Source organism: Schistocerca serialis, chromosome 6, assembly GCF_023864345.2.
Source record: "Schistocerca serialis cubense isolate TAMUIC-IGC-003099 chromosome 6, iqSchSeri2.2, whole genome shotgun sequence".
Classification (NCBI taxonomy): Eukaryota; Metazoa; Arthropoda; class Insecta; order Orthoptera; family Acrididae; genus Schistocerca; species Schistocerca serialis.
The window spans coordinates 682,689,579-682,714,133 of NC_064643.1; the positions used below are offsets into that span (position 1 = coordinate 682,689,579).

A 24,555-nucleotide genomic window follows, 5' to 3' on the forward strand; every position below is an offset into this window, starting at 1 on the left:
ATATCTCTCTCTGAAACCACATGAATCACTAATAAAATATCTCTTCCTGCCAAGTGCAAGGCAGGAAACCAGAGATACTAAGCATATTGTAAGCAAAGAGTTTAAACATTTACATAGGTGCTTAAGAAGTCATTTAAATTTATTTTGCACAAGTTTTTACATAAAATTACAAAATTTAGTAAAAGCATTATGATCAATAACTTTATGTGATTAACTTCTTCTTCTGCATTTACAGAGTCATTGGGCCACCTCAGACAGTCATTTCCTGGTCACCTTCTCCAGTAGGTTTCCTTTTCAGATTGCCCAGTACTTTTCATTCATCCTGATCTTTCTTGTCATTCATCATCTGTAAATACCCTTTTCATTGTATGTTGTTTCTCTATTTTTAGTTTAAATCTTTTTATGTTTTTCAGTTTCCTTAAACTTTTTGTTTTCAGATCATCCAGGGTTCATTGTAGCTCTTTCAAACCCTCTGTGATTTCCTTTATCCAACCTAATTGTTGATTCATGTTCCAAAGTTTCTTCATAATTTTTCTTGGTAATCTAGTTTCTGGTGTACTCATAATGTGGCCAAAAAAATAGATCCTATCTTCTGTAAAGTATCTGTATTGGGCTCCGCTTCGCTATTCACTGCTTCATTTGATGCTATTCGCAATTATCCATCTTTCTGATTTTCTGAATTATGCATGGTCCATCTATTCTCCTCTCTACTTTTAGGGGTGTGTTGATCCATTTTCCTGAGTGATTTTGAAAATAGTTCCACTTGCATATGTCACCTCAATGTTTTAAATTAGGTTTGATTGATAGACATTTTTATTGCACATAGACTATTTTAATTTGGGAGCTTTTATAATTTCTTGATACTCATCCAATTTATATATTAGGATTTCTCCTAGGTATTCAAAGTGCTTTCCCATTATTTACTGTTACGTGGTTGATTACTATTGGATCTACTACCATTACATATTAGGAGAAACAAAACTAAAGGGAAATGGATAGGTTGAAGTTAGATAAAGTGGGAATTAGTGAAGATTGGTGGCAGGAAGAACAAGACTTCTGGTCAGGTGAATACAGGGTTATAAATACAAAATGAAATACGCGTAATGCAGGAGTAGGTTCAATAATGAATAAAAAAATAGGAATGTGGATAAGCTATTACAAACAGCTTATTGAATGCATTATTGTAGTCAAAATAGACACAAAGCCCACCCCTACTACAGTAGTACAAGTTCATGTGCCAACTAGTTCCACAAATGATGAAAAGATTGAAGAAATGTATGGTGAGATAAAAGAAATCATTCAGATAGTGAGGGGAGACGAAAATGTAATAGTCATGGGGGACTGGAATTCGATAGTAGGAAAAGGAAGAGAAGGAAAATTAGTAGGTGAATATGGAATGGGGGTAAGGAATGAAAGAGGGAGAAATAGCGAACGCAGCAGAGGATCAAGTAGGTGAAAAGACAAGGGCTAGTAGAAATCCTTGGATAACAGAAGAGATACTGAATTTAATTGACGAAAGGCGAAAATATAAAAATGCAATAAATGAAGCAGGGAAAAAGGAATGCAAATGTCTCAAAAATGAGATCGACAGGAAGTGCAAAATGGCTAAGTAGGGGTGGCTAGAGACAAATGTATGGATGTAGAGATACGTATCACTAGGGGTAAGATAGATACTGCCTATAGGAAAATTAAAGAGACCTTTCGAGAAAAGAGAATGACTTGTGTGAATATCAAGTGCTCAGATGGAAAACCAGTTCTAAGCAAAGAAGGGAAAGCAGAAAGGTGTATGGAGTACATAGAGGGTCTATAAAGGGAAATGTACTGAAGGGCAATATTATGGAAATGGAGGAGGATGTAGATGAAGATGAAATGGGAGATATGATACTGCATGACAAGTTTGACAGAGCATTGAAAGACCTAAGTCGAAACAAGGCCCCGGGAGTAGACAGCGTTCCATTAGAACTACTGAGCCTTTGGAGAGCCAACCCTGACAAAACTCTACTATCTGGTGAGCAAGATGTATCAGACAGGTGAAATACCTTCAGACTTCAAGAAGAATATAATAATTCCAATCCCAAAGAAATCAGGTGTTGACAGGTGTGAAAATTACCTAACTGTCAGTTTGATAAGTCACAGCTGCAAAATACTAACACGAATTCTTTACAGATGAATGGAAGAACCGGTAGGAGCCGACTTGGGGAAGATCAGTTAGGAGTCCGTAAAAATGTTGGAACGCAGGTGAGGCAATACTGATCCTACGACTTATCTTAGAAGATAAATTAAGGAAAGACAAACCTACATTTCTAGCATTTGTAGACTTAGAGAAAGCTTTTGACAATGTTGACTGGAATATTCTCTTTCAAATCCTGAAGGTGGCAGGTGTCAAATACAGGGAACAAAAGGCTATTTACAACTTGTACAGAAACCAGATGGCAGTTATAACTGTCAAGGGGCATGAAATGGTAGCAGTGGTTGGGAAGGGAGTGAGACAGGGTTGTAGCCTATCGCCGATTATTCAATCTGTATTTTGAGCAAGCAGTGAAGGAAACAAAAGCAGGAGTTAAAATCCATGGAGAAGAAATTAAAACTTTGAGGTTTGCTGATGACATTGTAATTCTGTCAGAGGCAGCAAAGGACCTGGAAGAGCAGTTGAATGGAATTGACAGTGTCTTACTAGGAGGATATTAGATGAAAATCAACAAAAGCAAAATGAGGATAATGGAATGTAGTCTAATTAAGTCAGGTGATACTGAGGGAATTAGATTAGGAAATGAGACCCTTAAAGTAGTAGATGAGTTTTTCTATTTGGGGAGCAAAATAAATGATGATGGTCGAAGTAGAGAGGATATAAAATGTAGACTGGCAATGGCAGGGAAAGAATTTCTGAAGAAGAGAAATTTGTTAACACCGAGTATAGATTTAAGTGTCAGGAAGTCTTTTCTGAAAGTATTTGTATGGAGAGTAGTCATGTATGGAAGTGAAACATGGATGATAAATAGTTTAGACAAGAAGAGAATAGAAGCTTTTGAAATATGGTACTACAGAAGAATGCTGAAGATTAGATGGATAGATCACATAACTAATGAGGAGATACTGAATAGAATTGTGGAGAAGAGAAATTTGTGGCACAACTTGACTAGGAGAAGGGATCAGTTGGTAGGACACATTCTGAGGCATCAGCAAATCACTAATTGAGTATTGGAGGGCAGCTGGGAGGGTAAAAATCGTAGAGGGAGACCAACAGATGAATACATTAAGCAGGGTCAGAAGGATGTAGGTTGCAGTAGGCACTTTGAGATGAAGAAGCTTGCACAGGATAGGATAGCATGGAGAGCTGCATCAAACCAGTCTCTGGACTGAAGACTACAACAACAACAACAACTACTACTACTACTACCATTAACCTCAGTCTTTTCAAATGGTGTCTGGAGGTGTACTTCATGTGCTGTATTTTGTAACCTGGTTATTTGATTTCTGGCTTCTTGAATGTTATTAGCTAGTAACACTAAATCATCTGTGAATCCCAGGCTATTTAAGTTTATTTGACCTTTCTTGGTTCCAATTCTTACGTTTTTTTGGTTTTCCTTGTACCATTCCCTCATCAAACTGTGTTCCTCTTAACCCTATTTTAATTGTTATGACATGGATATTTCTCTTCTCAACCTTATTTAGTTAATGTTATAATTTTTATTAATTCGTGATGGAATGTGGAATTCCTTAGTATCTTCATATTTGAAGACCTGTGGATACAATCATAAGTTTTTTTGAAGTCTATGAATTTGTTATTTTTATATTCTTTTGTAATAATTCATTACCAATTTCAATGTGGTTATCTGTTCTGGGCAGCTTCTCCAGAGCCTAAATCCTCCTTGCTGTTCTCCCAGTTTCAGCTCTACATGACATCAATGGAAATACTGTCAATGACAATGCTGCCACAGCAGAATTATTAAACACAGCCTTCTGAAACTCCTTCACCAAAGAAGATAAAGTAATTATTCCAGAATTTGAGTCAAGAACAGCTGCCAACATGAGTAACTTAGAAGTAGATATCCTGTGTTGAGTGCTATTGACAATGGATTTCAAATTGGTTCTGTATTTCTAGATTTCCAGAAGGCTTTTGACACTGTACCACACAAGCAGCTTGTAGCGAAATTGCATACTTATGGAATACCATCTCAGTTACGTGACTGTATTCATGATTTCCTGTCAGAGAGGTCACAGTTTGTAGTAACTGATGGAAAATCATTGAGTAAAACAAATGATTTCTGGGATTCCCCAAGGTAGTGTTATAGGTCCTCTGTTGTTCCTTATCTATATAAATGATTTAGGAGACAATCTGAGTAGCTATCGTAGATTGTTTGCACATTATGCTGTCATTTATCATCCAGTAAAGTCATCAGAAGATCATAACAAATTGCAAAATGATTTAGAAAAGATATCTGCATGGTGTGAAAATTGCCAGTTGACTCTAAATAATGAAAAGTACAAGGTCATCAACACAAATGTTAAAAGGAATCCATTAAATTTCAGTTACACCATAAATCAGTCAAATCTAAAGGCTGTAAATTCTACTAATGCCTAGGCATTACAATCATGAACAACTTAAACTGGAAAATCCATGATGGAATGTAACAATATTATGAAAAGGAAAGTTGCCACTTACCATATAGCGGAGATGCTGAATCACAGATAGGCACAACAAAAACTGTGACTTTTCATAATATTGTTAAATTGGAAAGAAAACATAGAAAATGTTGCAGGAAAGGCAAACCAAAGACTGTGTTTTATTAGCAGAATACTTAGAAAATGTAATAGATCTGTTAAAGAGACTGCGTACACTACACTTGTTCAACCTCCTCTGGAGTACTGCTGCGTGGTGGGGGATCCTTACCAGATAGGATTAATGGAATACATTGAGAAAGTTCAAAGAAGAGCAGTGCATTTTGTATGGGAATGTCCCTAAGGTGATACAGGGTTTGGGCTGTACATAATTAAAACAAAGGCAGCTTTCATTTCGGCACAATCTTCCCACCAAATTTCAATCCCCAACTTTCTCCTATGAATGCACCGATTCCATATTCCGCTAACAGTCATTGGATCTCAACCAACACAAGCAGCAATGTCGTGATAAGATAAACTGCAATTGCGATAGGCTACAATCCGACCTTTATCAAAGCCTGAAATGTAATGGTACACGTTTCTCCTCCTGACACGAGGCATCACAACAATGTTTCACCAGGCAGCGCCGCTCAACTGCTGTTTGTGTATGAGAAATCGGTTGGAAACTTTCCTCATTGTTAGCACGTTGTAGGTGTCATTGCCGGCGCTATCCTTGTGTGAATGCTCTGGAAAGCTAATCATTTGCATATCACAGCATCTTCTTCCTGTTGGTTAAATTTCATGTCTGTAGCGTGTCATCTTTCTGGCGTAGTAATTTTAATGGCCAGTAGTGTATATGAGTTGAGAACTGCTACATCCAAAGAGTGCCAGAAGATACGTAAATACCATCTCTTACTCTTCCTGTTGTCATGCAAGTTTTCAGCATATCACTTTTGTCTACATACCCCATATGGGCATTATAGTCTTTGACAAGCAATGGGTAGTTCACTGACAGCTCTGTTCCATCCTTCTGTCATCTGGTTGTAGTACACTTTTCACCCGGTGCATGAAAATTGCTCAAGAAATATATCCCTTTCCTATCCTTCCACTTGAGACAGAGAATTCCTCTTGGGTTACCCCACCAATCTGAATCTCCTCTTTGTAGTTCTTTGTCATCTTTTAGATCCTTTGGCAGGTGTTTCCTTTTCTTCCCAACAGTTCCACAGGCATGAATCTGCTTTTGTTTTAAATATTCCATCAATGGAACTGAGGTGAAGTAATTGTCGAAGAACACTTCATAACCTTTCATTTCTAAGTCTTTGTAGAGTGTTTTTACAATCTGTCCTCCTAAGTCTTTCTCAGAATCTGAATCATCTGTCATGTCTAGAGGCACATGAACAATATTGTTACACACTGAGTTATTGTGATTTACAGTAACTGGAATGCATGGAACTGGGTCATCTAGGCCTAAGTCACTAACGGAAATGGACGTATCACCAATTACTGCTTCAGGGTTCTCATCAAAAATCAAAGGTGATGAAACTGCTTCATTTGTTTTTGCAGTTTCTTCATCATCAAATGATAACAGATCAATTTCACAAAATTTCCAAGACGTTCTATTGAACTTCACCATATATAACAATGACCTACAAAATAATTACAGTTATGTAATACACACTAACATATACTAACTAAGTTATACATATTGTTTGTATGGTACTTTGTAAATGATCAAAAGCATGATTCATCATAAATCTTATTTTCGGAAAATACTGTTGATAGTTGTAATAGGTTATACTGGTATTGTAGCGATACCACCCATGATTCCGAACAGAAAAACAAAATGGGTTCATAAATTCTAAATATCAGTGTTGGTTATTATTCTTGTGTATATTAACAATAAATTATGCAAACCACTTACGTTTAGCAATATTAACAACAGATATATAGATATTTATTCCACTTGATATGAACAGCCACAGGCGTAGGTACTCACTAGTAACGCACACTTCAGAACAACTGCTAAGAGAACAGTAACCATGAAATTTATGACGTAGTTCCAAGAAACACCACTAGATGGCACCTGCTGGCAGCTACTGAACGTGGTAGGCAGCCAATACCACTATGCTGAAAAGACACAGAAGCTTATAAGATGGTGGTATTGTAAGAATACCAATGTGGAGCAAAGGGTTAAGGAAAGAAACCTACATTTATAACATTTTCAGACATAAAGAAAGCTTTTGACAATTTATTGAAAGAGTAAGCCGCCATTTAACTGTGTATTACTATATTTATCTTTTATACTGTCCAGATTTCAGTTTTTATGCCATTATCAGGTAGAATGCTAAAAGATGTTAGACCATTATTAAGTCATATCTGTTAGGGCAGTTAGCACTGTACTTGATAATAGCATAAAAGCTGAAATTTGGATAATACAAAAGGTAAATATAATAATACATACTCAAGTGGAAGTTTACTCTTTAAAATATATTGCATGACTGGCTCAATACCATCAAAAAGCTATTACAGTGTTGATTGGAATGCTCTCTTTGAAATTCTGAAGGTAGCCAGGTAAAATACAGAGGGCAAAAGACTATTTGCAACTTGTACAGAAACCTGGTGGTAGTTATAAAGAGTTGTGGGGCATGAAAGGGAAGCAGTGAGTGGTCGAGGAAAGGAGTGAGACATGTCTGTATAGCCTATCCCCAGTGTTATTCAATCTGTACATTGAGCAAACAGTAAGGAAAACAAAAGAAAAATTTTGAATAGGAATTAAAGTTCAGGGGAGAAGAAATAAAAATTTTGAGGAATGCCGATGACGTTATAATTCTGTCAGAGACAGCAAAGGACTTGGGAGAGCAGTTGAATGGAATGAATAGCCTTTTGAAAGGAGGATATAAGATGAACATCAACAAAAGCAAAACAATGATAGTGATAAGCAGTCAAATTAAATCAGGTGATGCTGAGGAAATTAGATTGTGAAAAGAGACACTTAAAGTATTGATAAGTTTTGTTGTTTTGGGCAGCAAATACCTAATGATGTCCAATGTAAGAGAGGATATAAAATGGAGACTGGCAATGGTAAGAAAAATGTCTCTGAGGAAAAGTGATTTGTTAACATCGAATATAGATTTGTGTTTGGAAAACTTTTCTGAAAGTATTTTCATGGAGTGTAGCCAAGTGTGTAAATGAAACACAGACAATAAACAGTTTGGACAAGAAAATAATAGAAGCTTTTGAAATGTGGTGCTACTGAAGAACGCCGAAGATTAGGTGTGTAGATTGGGTAACCAATCAGGAGGTACTCAATAGAACAGGGGAGGAAAAAAATTTGTGGCACAACCTGATTAGAAGAAGGGATCAGTTGATAAGAGACATTCTGAGACATCTGAGGGATCACCAATTTAATAATGAAGCGAAGTGTAGTCTGAAGAAATTGTAGAGAGAAACCAACAGATGAATACAGTAATCAGACTCAGAAGGATGTAAGTTGTAGTCATTATTCAGAGATGAAGTGGCTTGCACAATAAGAGTATCACAGAAAGCTGCATCAAATCCATCTTTGGACAGAAGGTCACAACACAATGTGCCATTTCATTATTTTTATCCTTTAACATTAATGTTAGAGGGTCATATCTTTGTAGTTGCACTAAATATTTTGTAGTAATTCTCTGAGTTTGTTTTCTTGTCATTTGTTTCTATCATTAGAAGTATATCTTTTGATAATTGTGTTTAACCCTCATTATTTTTTGGGTTATCTTTCATTGTTCTGTGAGTTCCAAGTGTAATTCGCCTATTTTATAACTCTGATACCTTAAGCATCATGGAGAGCTGCATCAAACCAGTCTCAGGACTGAAGACCACAACAACAACCTTAAGCAGGCTTGGTGTCTACCCATTACTGTTTTATCACAGTGATCATTCCACCATCAGCATTTTCTCCTTGGATCTATTGGGGCTTCTTGTTCAGCTATTTGTTTAACTGAGGAGCTATTTCCTCTAGATCATCTGTTTTTTTTATATTCCTTGTTTGTTATTCCTATTTCTTGTTGTTTATCACTTTATGAAGTTTATATGTTCTCTTCTTTTTGAGTTGGGATTTTTTTTTTGGTCAGTGGGAGTGGGATGAATTTAATTTTTATTTTTGTTGTGTAATGATCCAATTCAGTATCTGTCTCTCTGAGAGCTATCACGTTGTTGATTTCCCTGTGATAATTTTTATCCATACAGACATTGTCCAGTTGTCATTCTCCTTTTTTCCAGTGTGGGTATTTCCAAGATTTGAGCTTATTTGATCTTCTCTTGATGAATGTTGACTTTGAAATCACATCATTGTTTCTTCAGAACTTCACCAGTCTCTCACTATTACTGTTTGATCTTGTTTGTTCTGTGTTCTTGTTTGTGCTGGCAATTTCCCTAGTATGTCTCTATAACTCCTTTCTCTTCCTACCTGGCCATTAAAATCTCCACTTAAAATTTTTGGTGTGGGTTTTATTTGTGTTTATCATCGTCTAGTCTAAAAGCTAAAATCCATCCACATCTTTTCCGTGTTCCATCTTTTTATTTTTATCATTAGTTGGAGCATAGACTTTTATTTTTGCATATTTTTATTTGCAAATTTTACAGTTGTTGTTGATAGCCTGGGAGATTGTAGTTAAAATTCTTTTACAAATTCAATTATTTTGAGACTGACGAGAAACTCCATTCTGAAATGTGGACATTCCTTCATTAGCCTTTTCCCTGTTATTCCCCATCTTTGTGATTCCACTGGTTTCTGATCAGTTTCTCATTTCTTTGAATTTCATTTATCAGAATTCATTTGTGGCTCATTTTGTCTGCCAAAATTTTGAGTTTCTGTGGCTGTATAATGTAATTGATGTTGTGTGTTGCTATGTTATCTTTCCTGTCTTGAGTCTAAATTTTGATCTTCTGTCAGTGTTGGGTACCTTCAGATGCTCCGACTCATCTGAGTTCTCTCTCAAATCACTACAGTGGATTTTTCCTTAAAAGATTTCAAATTTTGTCTTTTAAAAGTAATCAACCTCGCACAGAGCAAGCTTTTAGCTACAGCTATGGTTTTTAGCCATAGAGGTCATTATGTGTTTGGTTCATCAGAGCTGTTTTATTTCGCTCAAGTATGCTGGCAAGCCAGGGAGGATTCCCCCTATCCACTACCCACGGCAACATAATAAGTTCGCTTATGATTAACATATATATGTTCTTTGTTGATTAAGTTCAAAGTTGTTTGGTTCATATGAGACAAAGATAGTCGTTCACAAAGTATATGAGGTGTGCTCAAAAAATTCCGGAACTTTGTCCACAAAATTTTTCTGCACTTATCTTTTACTTATTGTGCATGGTCTCCTTTGAAATACTCTCCTTCACAATTGATACACTGCTCCCAGTGCACCTCAGGAAGCACCAGTGCCACTTCCAGAAGCAGTCTTGGTACACCTCTTGCTGGATTGCTTGAAATGCTATCTGTGAATTTTCTTCTATCTCATCTGTGGTTGCAAATCTTTGACCTTTCAACTCTGAAAATAAAAAAAAAGTCTGCAGGATCCAGAACTGGAGAATATGGAGGATGAGGCTGCACAGTAATTTTGTTTTTCGTGCAATAGTCACACATCAAGGGGGATGAATGTGTGGATAGATTATCGTGATGCAAGAGTCATGAATTGTCTCGCCACATTTTAGGCTGGTTCCTCCTCACATTTTCTTGCAGGCATTGTAACATGTTCTGATATTACCATTGATCAGCAGATTGTTCCAGTGGCACAAATTCATGATGATGTTCCTGACATGAGCATCATTGGTAGATGTCAAAGAGTGTCCTGAACGAGGGTCATCTTTATCTTCCATCCAGCCATGTGAACCATTTGTAACATTGAGTACTGCTTAAGCACTTTCTGAATCATTTGGTGCATTCCTGTCAAGGGTTCCTTGAGTTTCACACAAAATTTAATGCAGACGCATTGCTCCTCTAACTCTGCTATCTCGAGATTCGCCAACTGCGCATCACAGTGTTCTATCAGTATAGTGCTGAACAATAACCAACAGATATACAACAATGAAACTTCTGGCAGTTACACATTAAACACAGGCATATGAATGGATGCCAACCACATTTCACTTCAACACACCATTGGCACAAAATTACCAGTCTTCTGAATTTTTTGAACAGACCTTGTATCACATACATACAAATTAGTATAGATAAAATGAAGTGCTGGCACCCACTGGTATTGAAGGGTCCCTAAGATGCATTAGATTTCATTATATCACAATAGCCACCGAATAACATTATATGGAAAAAATGTGCTTCATGCTGGGCTGAAGCTATCCAATGCCCTTCCTAAAAAATCTCACAACCCTTCCTATTACAAAATTAAAAGACCAACTTCAAACAGTTTTAACAGAAAATCAATGTTATTCTCTAGGTGAGTTCTTTGTCTTCATGAGAAATAAATATAAAATCCTACTTTTTAAATATCTCATACTCATAGTATTAGGTAATGATGATAAAAAATTGTAACATTGTTTCTTATATTAATGAATGTAAAATGTACCAAAATGTGCAGTTTATTGTCAAACTCAAAACTTTAGTTCATAATTTGTACTCTTCAGTATTCTTACCCGATGTATTGGGAAGAATAATCTAGATGAAGTTCTAAAATTGTATAATTCTGGGAAGTGTCTTGATTGTTTAACATTGAGTAAATATTTTATTATTATTATTAAGATTGTGAGGATACTTATCATGAACGCTGTTTTGACATCATCGATAAATATGGATTTTATGTGAAAATATTTGTTAAAATAATACCATCCACTTCAAGTAATCAATGATTTTTTAAAATCTCCTCTGCAGACTTTGTGGACCAAACTCCATACAGAAAACTTTTATATCCGAATTTCATTGCCTGAAGTACAGAACTGTAATAATGATACTATCAGGATTTTTGTATGCAATTGCAACAATCATTATTCCAGGTAAGATTAATAATGATGTTCAAATACTATTTTATTTGTTTATTTCTAAACAGTCGATAAACTGTATGTCAACATAATGGCAGAAAGAGTATTAAAACATTTCTCTCTTACATCTCTCTCTCTCTCTCTCTCTCTCTCTCTTTCTCTTTGTCTCTCAAATTCATACCTGTAACCATCGAAACCAGAAAACTGAATGTATGAAGCATGAGAGAGAGAGTGAGAGAGAGGGGGGGGGGGGGGGTGGCAGTGATGTAGGGTTGAGACAAGGGAAATAGCTAGAGAGAGAGGTTTAGTTTACAAAACATGATGCACACTACAGCATCATGGTCTCAATAGTTGTGTCAATATACGTTTTTCTCAGATGAGGGTAGGGGCTGATGTCAGTTAAGTCCAGGGAGATACCAGGCATGGATAATGTGCGAGAACATTTTAAGCAACCAGATGGTAGAGCTTGCAGTTAACTAAAATTTGGCATTTGCTATTCATGCGTTGATTACCTGCCATTCCGATCTGGAACAGTGCACAGCGACTGCACCACACCTGATGCATATCATGGCTGCTTTCACTTGTGGTGTGACCTTTGATCAGGCAGGATATACCTGTGAATGGATTGCAGAAGGAGATGGTGTAGGGACAGGTCTTATAGGTTTTTTCTTTATTTCCTCACTAGAATGCAGAATATGTTATTACCTCTTATTATCTTATGAATGGTTGAGGTATGAGATTTTCCACCTAATAATGCAATAAAAAAAATGTTTTATTTTTGAGATACAAGGTTTTCATTCTGATCTGACAACATGTTTAGTGGGCAATGAAGCACATCTTGGGAGGAAGCTTATAGGAATTTGGGTGGAATGTCCTTTGCCTCAGGCTGTGGGTAGAGAACTAATAAATTATGAGACAGAATTGCTGGCCTGTACTTAACTTCAAGAGGTAATGCTATATACAATAGCAAAAGCAAGAACACTCCCCAAGTTTTTGGAATTATTAATTACTTCCTCAGGAAGCTGAGAGGAATAAACTAGGAAAAGTTAAAAAGGAAGGGTAGGTCAATCAGACCTCAGAATGAGAGGGGTATGTAGTGAGAACTAGAGTAGACAAACATGCTGAGAAAGAGACAGATGAAGCCTTGTTTTCAGGGCCTAGTTGTTGCTCCATGATAAGGGGAGAAAGTTTAGCAGTTGGTTCATAGCTGTCAGGATTTTAGGTGTCAGTGGAAGAAATGGCGTGAGAAATCAGTTTCTATACTAATTCTGTAGGATATTTTCTCTCTGTTAAGACTGAGAAGGGTACCAACCCCTCATAATTTGCACTACAAGGACTAAGGGAGGCAGTGCAGGGGAAAGGCACTGGACTTGTATTTGGTAAGGCAACAGACCCAATCCCTCTCTGGCCATTAAGATTTAGATTTTTCTTGGAGTCTTCAGAGGATCAGAGATCAGCTTATAATAAGATAACTTATTGAGCTGAGAAGGATTAGATGAGGCAGTTGTGGGAGTAGATGTTTAGTTTCTAGAGGAAAGAGCAGAGTCTGCCCTTAAAATTGTTCCAAAAAATAAAGCTGTCATCAATGAATCTGAAACAGACACGGAGTTTAAGGTGTTGAATCGGTAGGACCTTTCTATGTGGCCCATAAACAATTTCCTTAGGAAGGTGCCACAGATACATTGCCAACCTGTAGAAGTGGTTTGGGAACACACGAGGAAACTTCCAGTACCAACCTGTTCAAAGACTGCTTAGACGAATCCTTCAAATACATCCATTTCCTTAAACCTCTTTTCTAGCTCACATTTGTCAATATTAAAAGAAAAATGAAATGTTTTGTAATACCTGTGTAACGCATGTTTTTCATATCTTTGTCATATTTGTACAATTTAATCTTTGGACAGTAGAACATAGGGTGCTCGTCTTTGTCACAAAACTGAACCTGTGTGTGTGTGTGTGTGTGTGTGTGTGTGTGTGTGCGTGTGCGTATGTGCGTGCATGTGTGTAATGGTTATCTATGAGGAACGACCTTTTTGTTAATCTTATGCACTTTGTAGTCTGTTTTCAATAAATAATCTTAACAGGTTATGGGCCCAGACCCCTTGTGGACAGACGCGAAGTAAACATGAATTTGCCCGTTGTTTGTGTGTTCAAGGAAAATGGCAGCCAGCATTCTTGATTACAAAATACATGTGGAAAAAATTGAAGCACTCGAAGACTGAGTAAAGTGGAAGTGGCACATGTTGATGCTGTTGTGAGCATATGCGCTTGAAGAAATTGTAAGCAGAATGTAAAAATGTCCTGAATTTAAGCACAGTGTGACTGTGGAGAAAAATGTGGCACATCAGCAGTGGTTGAAAGATGATGCAAAAGCAGCAAGTTTACTAGCAAGTGTATTAGGAAAATCCGTTGCCGAGCTCATGTTAACATGCACCCATGCAAGTGAAATTTGGGATAAGTTACATACAAGACTTGAACGAAGCAGTATACAAAGTCTGAACATGTTGATAGAAGCATTTTTTCATGTTCAACATGATGCCAAAGAGGACGTTAGCACATGCATCTCAAAACTGCAGAAGCTTTTCATGGATTTGAATGATGAATTGCGCATGTACAATGAAAATGTTTTGTCTGAAAGAATTTTAAATGGCCGAATTCTCTCCACAGTAGGACCTGTGGGACACAATTCCATCTGGAAATCAAAGTGTGAACTTTTTGATTAAAAAATTGTGCACAATTGAATTGTGAGATCAAAGTATGGTTGAATCAGCTGTGTTTGTTACACCTTGTTGCTGTATTAAAAAAAATCAATGAAACAAAAGTGACAATAATGGTAGTGAAAAATTGAAAAAGAAGATTGACTGTGCGAAATGAAGATTTCCTTGTCACAAATGTGGGCAGATAGGCCACTGGGCAGCAGAGTCTCCAACGAAAAAGACAGATAACACTGGCATCAATCTTTCTGAAAAGACAATGGAAAAGAATGTTGCATTTTTGTCACGTTTGTAGTGTTCAGTCAAAAACTATGTTGGAATTGACAGTTGGTTCTGTGACAATGGTGTCACAAATCACATTGCTGCAAATAAACAATATTTTATGTCATATACAAAATTTGCCATTCTTGAAAAGATTTCTGTTGGGAAAAGAGGTGTGAGCATGTTGGCTCATGAATGGGGACCTGTGAAAATTCAAGTGCAGTTGAATAATGTCAGAAAAATCAATGAATTGAAAGGTGTACTTTATGTTCCTGAAGTGAGTGCTCACTTTTTCTCTGTCAAAGCAGCTGCACGAAAAGGTTTTTGCTCTAACTTGATGACAAAAGTGTCAAAATTGAAGACAAAGTGACTGGGCAAACAATGATGACTGGTCACATCAGCCACAGTCTCTATGTTCTCAAAATACATGTTGTTAAACCAGTACAGCCAGCTCAAGTGCATTTAGTGACATGGTCAGACATGCTGCAAGTTTACCATGAGAGATTTGGACATCAACACAAACAACATGCATCTTGAAGAACATGAACATCAGTGTGGATGGGTGCAAAGAAGATTTCTGTGATGGATGTGCACTCGGAAAAATGCATAAACTACCATTCAGGAACAGAATGAGACAACTAATGGTTACAGGTGAGCAACTCCATGCTGACATAAATGGACCTATGTCTACAGAGTCTCTAGAAAAAGCTTGCTATTACATATATTTCAAAGATGATTTTAGCAAGTTCCATAAAATTTTCTTTCATAAGCAGAAAAGTGAAGTCAGCACAGTCCTGGAACAGTTCTTGAGTGAAGCCAAGACAAATGACCATGTTGTCAAACAGTTCAGGTGCGATGGAGGTAGAGAGTTCAATAACAAGAAAGTCTTGGAATTACAGGCAAGCAGAGGCATAGAGCATTGCATCACTCCACCTTACACACCACAGCAAAATGGTGTTGCAGAAAAAGAAAACCACACTATTGCGGCATGTGCATGTTCCATGTAGAATCCCAGTAAATTGACAAAGGAACTGTGGGCAGAAGCATACAATACAGCTGCATATCTTTAAACTGCACTGGGGAGTCCTCTACTGAAAACAAACCTCCATAAGAACTGTGGTATGGATGGCCAGTAGGCAACCTGGATCATCTGAGAATCTTTGGAACAGAATGTTATGTGCATGTGAATAAGAATTTTCATTCAAAATTTGACGACAAGGCTGTGCTTGGACATCTGGTGGGGTACGTGAATGACAGAGGTGGCTTTAGGGTCTGGATTCCATCTCAAAGAAAAGTTGTACTAAGACATGATGTAAAATTCAAGCCTGAAGTTGTATGCAATCTGCACACCAGTGCTGCTGAATTTGAAGCTGCTGGTGAAGACACTGTTCAAGAGAGTCAGCCTAATCAGACTTCTGATGAGGAAAAGGAATCAGAAGCTGTCAGCCATGGCAAGAGAACAGAAAGAGTATATGAAGTGGAAGAAGACTTGGAGACAACATCAAGTTCTGGAGGAGGTAATAAGAAGGAAGAAGATTTGGGTATGGTATCAAGTTCTGGAGAAAGCAAAGTTTTCAGTAAGAAACAAAGAAGCAAATGCGAGAAGAAAAAACCAGAATGGATGACCAGTGGAGATTATGTGTACATGATTGGAACTCCTATCATTAGGGACAAGTATCCAAGCTCATATGCAAAAGTTTTGCAGTCTAGCAATAAAAATCAGTGCTTGAGGCCATTCATGAAGAATTAAAGTCCCTGAAAGAGAATAATACTTGTATATTAGTTGAGCATCCAAGTGGTGTACTGATTTTGCAAAATCGATGTGTCTTACAGAAGAAAACTGCAGAAAATGGGAAAATTTGCTTCAAGGGTTGACTTGTGGCCACAGGATATGTACAAAAACAAGGAATTGACTATGATGAAACATTCAGCCCTGTCATGCATTATGATACAACTCAAACTCTGTTGGTAGTGACTACTGCAGAGAAATTGAAATTCAACCAGTTTGATGTCAAAACAGCTTTTCTAAATGGTGTTCTTTTCTAACTGATGTTCTCAAAGAAGATGTATACATGGAACAACCTAAAGGTTTTGAATATGGTACTGGGTGTGTTCACTGAAGAAAAGTCTATATGGTCTCAAACAGGTACCACATTGTTGGAACAAATGCTTCCTACACTTCATGATGAAGGCTGGATTTAAAAACAGTGATGCTGATCCATGTCTCTTCTACTGTTGGAGCAACAAGAACTGTCTATATGTTGAAATTTATGTTGATGATGGTTTAGTTTGTGGATAGCAACAGAGCAGATATTGAAGAGTTCATGAAAATGTTGAAGCTGGAGTTTAATACAGCTAGAGTGTCTCTAAACAACTTTTTGGGTATAAAGATACAGCAAAATGAAGGTGGGTCAATAGCAGTGAACCAAAAAGACTAGACAAAGGAAATTCTGAAAAGATTTGGAATAGCTGAGTCTAATGGAGTTTCTACTTCAATTGGACATGAAGAAAATAATGTCAAAGAGAAGATCACACGCAAAGAGGCAGTGGGTTGACTGATGTATTTGACTAGTCTCACATCCAGACATTGCTTTTGCAGTGAACAAAACAGCTAGAGTGATGGGAGATCCTACAGTTCGAGATTGGAATCAAGTAAAATGAATTTTTAGGTACTTGAAGAATACAGTGGACTGTGGAATTAAGTACAACAACAAAGAGAGGTTCAAAGTCTACAGTGGTGCTGATTATGCTGGTGACAAGGACATAAGATGTTCAGTGACAGGTATCATTGCAACTATCAGGTATGGGCCTGTATCAGGGACCAATCAATTACAAAATATAGTTGCAGCATTTACTATGGAAGCAGAAATAATATCAGCCAGTGAAGGAGCAAAGGAGCTAATCTGGTTAAAAAGGCTGTTGTATAAATTGATTGGAACTACAAAACAAGTGAAACCTCCTACAGTGTATGTTGACAATGCCAGTATAGTAAAACTGTCCAAAAATCCAACATATCATCCAAAATCAAAGCACACAGAAGTCTGTCACTTCTATGTTAGGGAAAGATTTTTGAATGGGGATCTTGAATTAGAACACATTGACAGGACCAACCAGTTAGCTGATCTACTAACCAAGCTGCTGGAAAGGGTTCAGCTCAAGATGTTGCATGAAAGAATTGGAGTGCAGAAGATTAAATCTATGTGAAATTCAGTATTTACTTTTTATTTTTCTTTGGAGGATGTGTCAATATTAAAAGAAACATGAAATGTATTGTAATATCTGTATAATGTGAGTTTTTCGTATCTTTGTCATATGTATACAGTTCAATCTTTGGACTGTAGAACAGAAGGTGCTCATCTTTGTCACAAAACTGAACCTGTGTGTGTGTGTGTGTGTGTGTGTGTGTGTGTGTGTGTGTGTGTAACAGTTATCTGTGAGGAACCACATTTTTGTAAATCTTATGCACTTCGTAGTCTGTTTTCAATAAACAATCTTACTAAGATTCACTGATGACATCCTCAATTCATCCACAGTGATCAGCCATGAAAGGAGCTAATCTGGCTTTGTTTGGCTTATATCTCCTGAGCCTCAACATCTGTTTCCAAATTTGCTTTATCTGATTATTCTTAGCTTAGTTAACTGTCTCCCAGGATGATTATCTTTACTCCACTGATGGCTCCATAAAAATTTCTGTCCTTGTGAAATGCACCAGCTACTGACAGTATTTCCACTTTGACAGATGTCACTCTTTCAATATGAAGAACTCCCTCCATTACAACTTTGGAACTCATGTGCACCAGAAATGGAATGGGAAGCAGGACTTACATAAATGCCAGAATCTTTACATACATGCAGTATCTTCTACAGTTAGTAGAGGAAAATATTTAATACAGCATTTCTTCACTTGACATCCTCAATTCATCCACAGTGATCAGCCATGGACTGATACTATCCATTTCTCTTTACATGACCTATGCCTTGGGAAACTCAGATACATCCTTCACAGGACTTTAACTATTCCTTGTGTTCTCAGACAAGTTGTAACCTACTCAAAATCCCACCCTCATCTCCCATAGTGACATTCCATTATCCACCCACTTTATGGAATATCATAGTCTGTCCATACAGTATATTATCCATGCTCCTAGTCTTGCATCACATGGTTTATTCCTCTCTGGATTATCCATGTAGAAGTGTTTTCCACATCCATCCACCACCACCTACTATTGAAGTCCTATCACAGGCGTTTCATGTGTGATCAAAGGTAGGATCACAGGCAGAAACAGCCATTATATATGCATTTGCACTGCACTACACTTGAGCTGTTCACCCACAGAAATATCCATCACCACCTATTGATAACCATTCATTTGCAGAAGATACATACTACACCACTAATGACTGCAGTAGCTGCTTCAGTACCAGTACTGTTTGGATTCTCATCTCCTCCACTAGTTCCTTTGAACATGGGCATGCCTCATGGATGGGCAACTGCATCCACCTAGGGGGAAAAAAACGGTTTCCACCAACCGTACTTCCATTCTGCCCTGCCACACAGACAGACATATCAATTCAGTATCAGTTGGAAGAATGGCAGGGCATGTAATGGATGCTGACTATATAGCAAGTGTACCCAAAACTACAGGTATTAATGTCGAAACATCAGAGCTATTTGCTATCTTGGTGAAACTCATACTAGATACCTAACCCCCCCCCCTCCCCCTACTATATTGAGATCCTAGGTACACTCTTGCCTTTAAACTGTGTAGGTGGGAACTGTCCCTCAAGTCCTTTTTTCACTCCCACAATACCTCTGACATAATGCCCCTGAACAGATCCTCATTTATCCTCTCCCCTTTCCTTTGTCCTCATCCTTTCCTGATCTGTTGTTTTTCATCCATCAGTTTCTCTTGTCCTTACTGCTCTCATGCTCCATTTCATAATTTTTATGAAGGTTATCGTGACTAATCCTCAGTATGCCCTTGCGACTGAGAGCCATCTGTCTCCTCTTCTTGTGCCACCTAGTTTTTACAAATCCACATACAGGACACTGGTACGACCTATTTTTGAGTACTGCTTGAGTGTTTGGGATTGTACCAGGTTGGATTGAAGGAATACATCAAAGCATTTCAGAGCAGAGCTGCAAGATTTGTTACCGGTAAATTGAAACAAAACGTGTTACAGAGATGCTTTGGGAACTCAAATGGGTATCCCTGGAGTGAAGCAGTGTTCTTTTCAGGAAACACTATTGAGAAAATTTAGAGGCTATAAGTTATGATACTATTTACCTTTGTTAGCTTATACCTCATCAACACTGTAAACAAACCATACACTCATGTATTACCATGTGTTTATAAGTCCAAAAGGAAAAGTGTCACGGCAAAGTAAATGAGATTGACTTATCTTTCTATTAGCTTCAGTGTACAATAGCAGTATCATGCTGTCCTCTGTAATGGATGCAGGGTTCTTGAATAAGCTTGCTTGGAGACTGCATTTTTCTCTTAAACCAAGATGTTTATTGATCTATCCATTTACATAAGCTAGTTTTACACACAATTTGACATCAAAATCAGTGTTTTGAAGAACTTGTTATGCTTCAATGTTACTACATGTCTCTAAAAAGCATCACAGGTGTTGCCACAAAACTAACTGAATTATGGCTGCCACAACTGGCATCATCCAAACAACAATATAGAGCGACAAAATTTCTCAATTTTTGTGGGGCAATCTGTTGGTAAAAATATTGGTAGTTTAATTTCCTGTTTGAGAATAAATTTCAGATTTAATTTAGTGACTGTTTCTTCACATTGTTTATTTAGTTAAAGATTTTAATACAGATAGGTAATAATAAGAGTTTGAGCATTTGTAATTACTGATTTTTCATATTTCCTGTTAAAATGTAATTTTGATTTTGTTATGGATTTGTAAAATGTATGTTTTGTCTGATACTAGTAATGGGTGTTAAAACTGACAGTGAATATTGCAGGTTGTTTTGAACTAGATTCTCACATAAGCATGTGGAAACTAATTTTCAAAGTGTTTCTTCGTGTGGTCGAAACTATTGATATGTAAATAAAATTTATAACTACACAAGATCTAAATACATTCAAAAGTGTCCTTAGAAACAGTTATATAATTTGGCAATGGAAACAAGTTCAAAACTTTCTGGAATTTGAACACTTTTGTAAACTTTGCAAATTAGGAAAAACCTTCCATTAGACCCTGTTCTGTTACACAGTTTAATATAAAAACTTACCCAAAATACAACTTAGCTCTTTTCATGAACACACATACACACACACACACACACACACACACACACACACACACAGCAATGCCAATGGGTACAGTAGCACACAAAATTACAATGAACAACTTCAAATTACCTGCTTCTCCACTCTAAAACTAAATTACACAAAAATGAGTTTTATTGTATGTAACAAGGCAAGGAACATATATTAAAAAGACAGGTTGCACCTCCTAGGAAGAAGAGTGATCATTACAACTGATAAAAATATTATGTCTGTTGAGGTTGAAATTGAGTGTGATTGTGAATTTAAACAATGGAAAACCAGGATGGAATGTAACAGTATTATGAAAAGGATTGTTGGTACTCACTATATACTGGAGATGCTGAGTCTCAGATGGACACAACAAAAAGGCTGTTGGAAAGCAGTCTTTTGACCATCAAGGTCTCTGTCAAAAATAGATAACACACACACACACACACACACACACACACACACACACACACACATACACACATATTCATATTCATGCAAACATAACTCACACACACATGACCGCAGTCTCTGGCAACTGAAGCCAGACTGCGAGCAACAGCACATGGTGGGAGACACAACCTGGTGCTGGGGGTAAGAAGGAGTCCATGTGGCCAGGTGGAGAGGGGGAGGGATAGCAGGGGAGGTGTGCGGGATAGTAAAGTGCTGTCATTGGGAGTGTATAGGAATGAGGTGGACAGTACGTAGGGCAGCTAGGTGCAGTTGGGGTTATCTGACAGGGACAGAGGGGGAGGGGGGGGGGAAGAGTAGTGGGAAAGGAGAGAAGTAAAAAGACTGAGGGTGCGTTGGTGGAATAGAGGCCTGTGGCTGGTGGAGCGTTGGAATGGAAACAGGGAGGAACTAGATAGGTAAGGGCAATAAGTGAAGGTTGAGGCTAGTAGATTTGTGGGAACTTAGGATGTATTGCAGGGACAGTTCCCTCCTGTGCAATTTGGAAAATCTGGAGTTGGTGGGAAGGAGTCAGATGGCACAGGCTGTGAAGCAGTCATTGAAATGAAGAACATCGTGTTGGGTGGCATGCTCAGTAATGGGGTGGTCCAGCTGTTTCTCGGCCACAGTTTGTCAGTGGCTATTCATGCAGACAGACAGCATGTTGGTTGTCATGCCCATGCAGATTGCAACACAGCGGTTGTGGCTTGGCTTGTTTTTGTACAAGGTTGGGGAGGTGGGGGGGGGGGGGGGGGGGGGATAATTATGTTCTGTGAAGGTCTCAGTGAAACACTCGGTGTATTTCAAGAGGGACTACTCACCACTACATATGTGATGGCCATGGGTGCTGGGCTGTATGGAAGAGCTTCTTGATATGCAATGGACGGGATCTGTTGAAGTGGAGATATTGCTGGTGATTGGTAGGTTTGATATGGATGGAGGTACTGACGTAGCCATCTTTTAGATGGAGGTCAACATTGAAGAAGTTGGTTTGTTGGGTTGAGCAAGACCAGGTGAAGCAAATGGGGAAGAACATGTTGAGGTTCTGGAGGATTGTAGATAGGGTGTTCTCACACTCTATCCAGATCACGAAACCAAGCGAGGTGGCATAGTGGTTAGCACACTGGACTTGCATTTGGGAGGATGATGGTTTGATCCCACATCTGGCCATCCTGATTTAGGTTTTCCAAGATTTCCCTAAATTGCTCCAGGCAAATGCTGGGATGGTTCCTTTGAAAGGGCATGTCCAACTTCCTTCCCCATCATTCTCTAATCCAATGAGACTGATGACCTCGCTTTCTGGTCTCTCCCCCAAACAACCCAACCCAGATCACAAAGATGTCATCAGTGAATCTAAACAAGGTAAGGGGTTCAGGATTCTGGGTGTTTAGGAAGGATTCCTCTAGATGGCCCATGAATAGGTTGGCATAGGATGGTTCTGCACACTTGTGTGTGTGTGTGTGTGTGTGTGTGTGTGTGTGTGTGTGTGTGTGTGTGTGTGCCCTAGCCTTTTTTAAACCTGGATTTGTATGTTGGTAATGCCTTCCAAGCAGAAGTAAATGTGGATGAGGATATAGTTGGCCAAGGTGACTAGGAAGGAGGTTGTTGGTTTGGAATCCATTGGGCATTGGGAAAGGTAGTGTTCAATAGCAGTTAAGGCCATGGGCATTAGTGATGTAAGTGTAAAGGGAGGTGGCATCAATAGCGATGAGCAGGGCACCTTGTTGTAAAGGAACAGGAAATGTGGATAGTCGGTGGAGGAAATGGTTGGTATCTTTTATGTAGGAGGATAGGTTGTGGGTAATAGGCTGAAGGTCTTGGTCTACAAGAGCAGCGATTCTTTCAATGGTATCACAGTAACCAGCCACAATGGGGCATCCTGGGTTTATGGACTTTAGGGAGCATGTAGAAGGTATGAGTGCTGGGAGTGGTAGGGGTGAGCAGAGAGATGGACTGTGGGGAGAGATTCTGAGATGGGTCTAAGGATTTGAGGAGTGACTGGAGCTCCTGCTGGATTTCGGGAGTGGGATCACTGTGGCATTGTTTGTAGGTCGATGAATCTGACAGCTGGCTGAGTCCTTCTGCCAGGTAGTCCTTGCGGTTCAAAACAACTGTGGTGGAGCCTTTCTCAGCAGGTAGCAATATAAGATCAGGATCAGTTTTTATGGGGTGGGATGTTGAGGGATTTGAGGAATGATGGTGAGGCAAGGTTCAAGATTAAGAAATTCTGGAAAGTTAACTGAGGGTGATTTGGGGGTAGAGGTGAGTGGATACAGTTAGATGGAGGAGTGAACTGAGTCAGGCAGGGTTCAACATTGGTCTTTGGCTGAGTCTGATTGATAGGATTGCTGGCAAAAAAGTGTTTCCACTGTAGGGACCAGGAGAAAAAGAGAATAAGTTCTGCATGATTGAATTTTGGAGTGGGGCAAAAGGTGAGGGCTTTAAAAAGGACTGAAACTTCTATAGGGCTAAGGCTTTTGGAGGAAATACTCATGACTGTATTTGGGGCCTATTTAGGTTCTGGATTCTGTGTGGTGGTGGGAGGGAGTTCTGGAGGGTAGGTTAAATGAAGTAGGTCTGCGAGACAGGGTTTTTCAGTTATCAGGGGTTGTGGGGGAGATTCGGAGGTTGTAGTAGTGGTGGATAGTGGCATTCCAAAGTGGGAGTAGGAAGTGAACAGGGTGGAGGTTTTTTTTAGGTGGTGTTGTACATGCTTGTCTAGTTCCTGGAGTGGAAGAGTTTCAGTGTGTGTTATGGGATCCTGGATAGCCACCCATGGCCATCAAAGCTGTAATAACAAGTTCCCTCTCAAAATATTCCAAAGGTGTCACTAAGACCTTCACAGGCTGTAGTTTCCCTCCCAACCTTCTACAAAAACAGATCTCCCATGCCTCATCTTTCCAGTCACCCCTCACCTCCCAAAGTCCCAGCATCTGGCCACAAAGAAGCATTCCCCTTGTGACTCAGTACCACTCAGGACTACAGCAAATGAATTAAATTCTCCACCAGGGTATCAACTTTCTCTCATCATGCCCTGAAATGAGAAATGTCTTACCCACTATCTTTCCCATGCTTCCCAAAGTGGTATTCTATCACCCATCAAACCTTCATAATATCCTCATTCATCCCTACACAACCCTTGCTCCCAACCCCTTGCCCCGTGTCTCATATCCCTCCAATAGACTTAGATGCAAGACCTGTCCTATACATCCTCCCACCAGCACCTACTCCAGTCCAGCCACAAACGTCACCTATCCCACCAACGGCAGGGC

At 38.6% G+C, this 24,555-nt stretch overlaps 1 protein-coding gene across 1 annotated transcript in view; it reads left to right on the forward strand.

Annotated features, from left to right (window-relative positions):
• LOC126485031 (synaptic vesicle glycoprotein 2B-like) overlaps positions 1-24,555 on the forward strand; it is a 280,668-nt gene that overhangs the window by 148,440 nt on the left and 107,673 nt on the right. Inside the window, exon 5 of the mRNA XM_050108635.1 lies at positions 11,471-11,592. Coding sequence (XP_049964592.1) covers positions 11,471-11,592 — 122 coding nt within the window. The remainder of the gene's footprint in view (positions 1-11,470; positions 11,593-24,555) is intronic.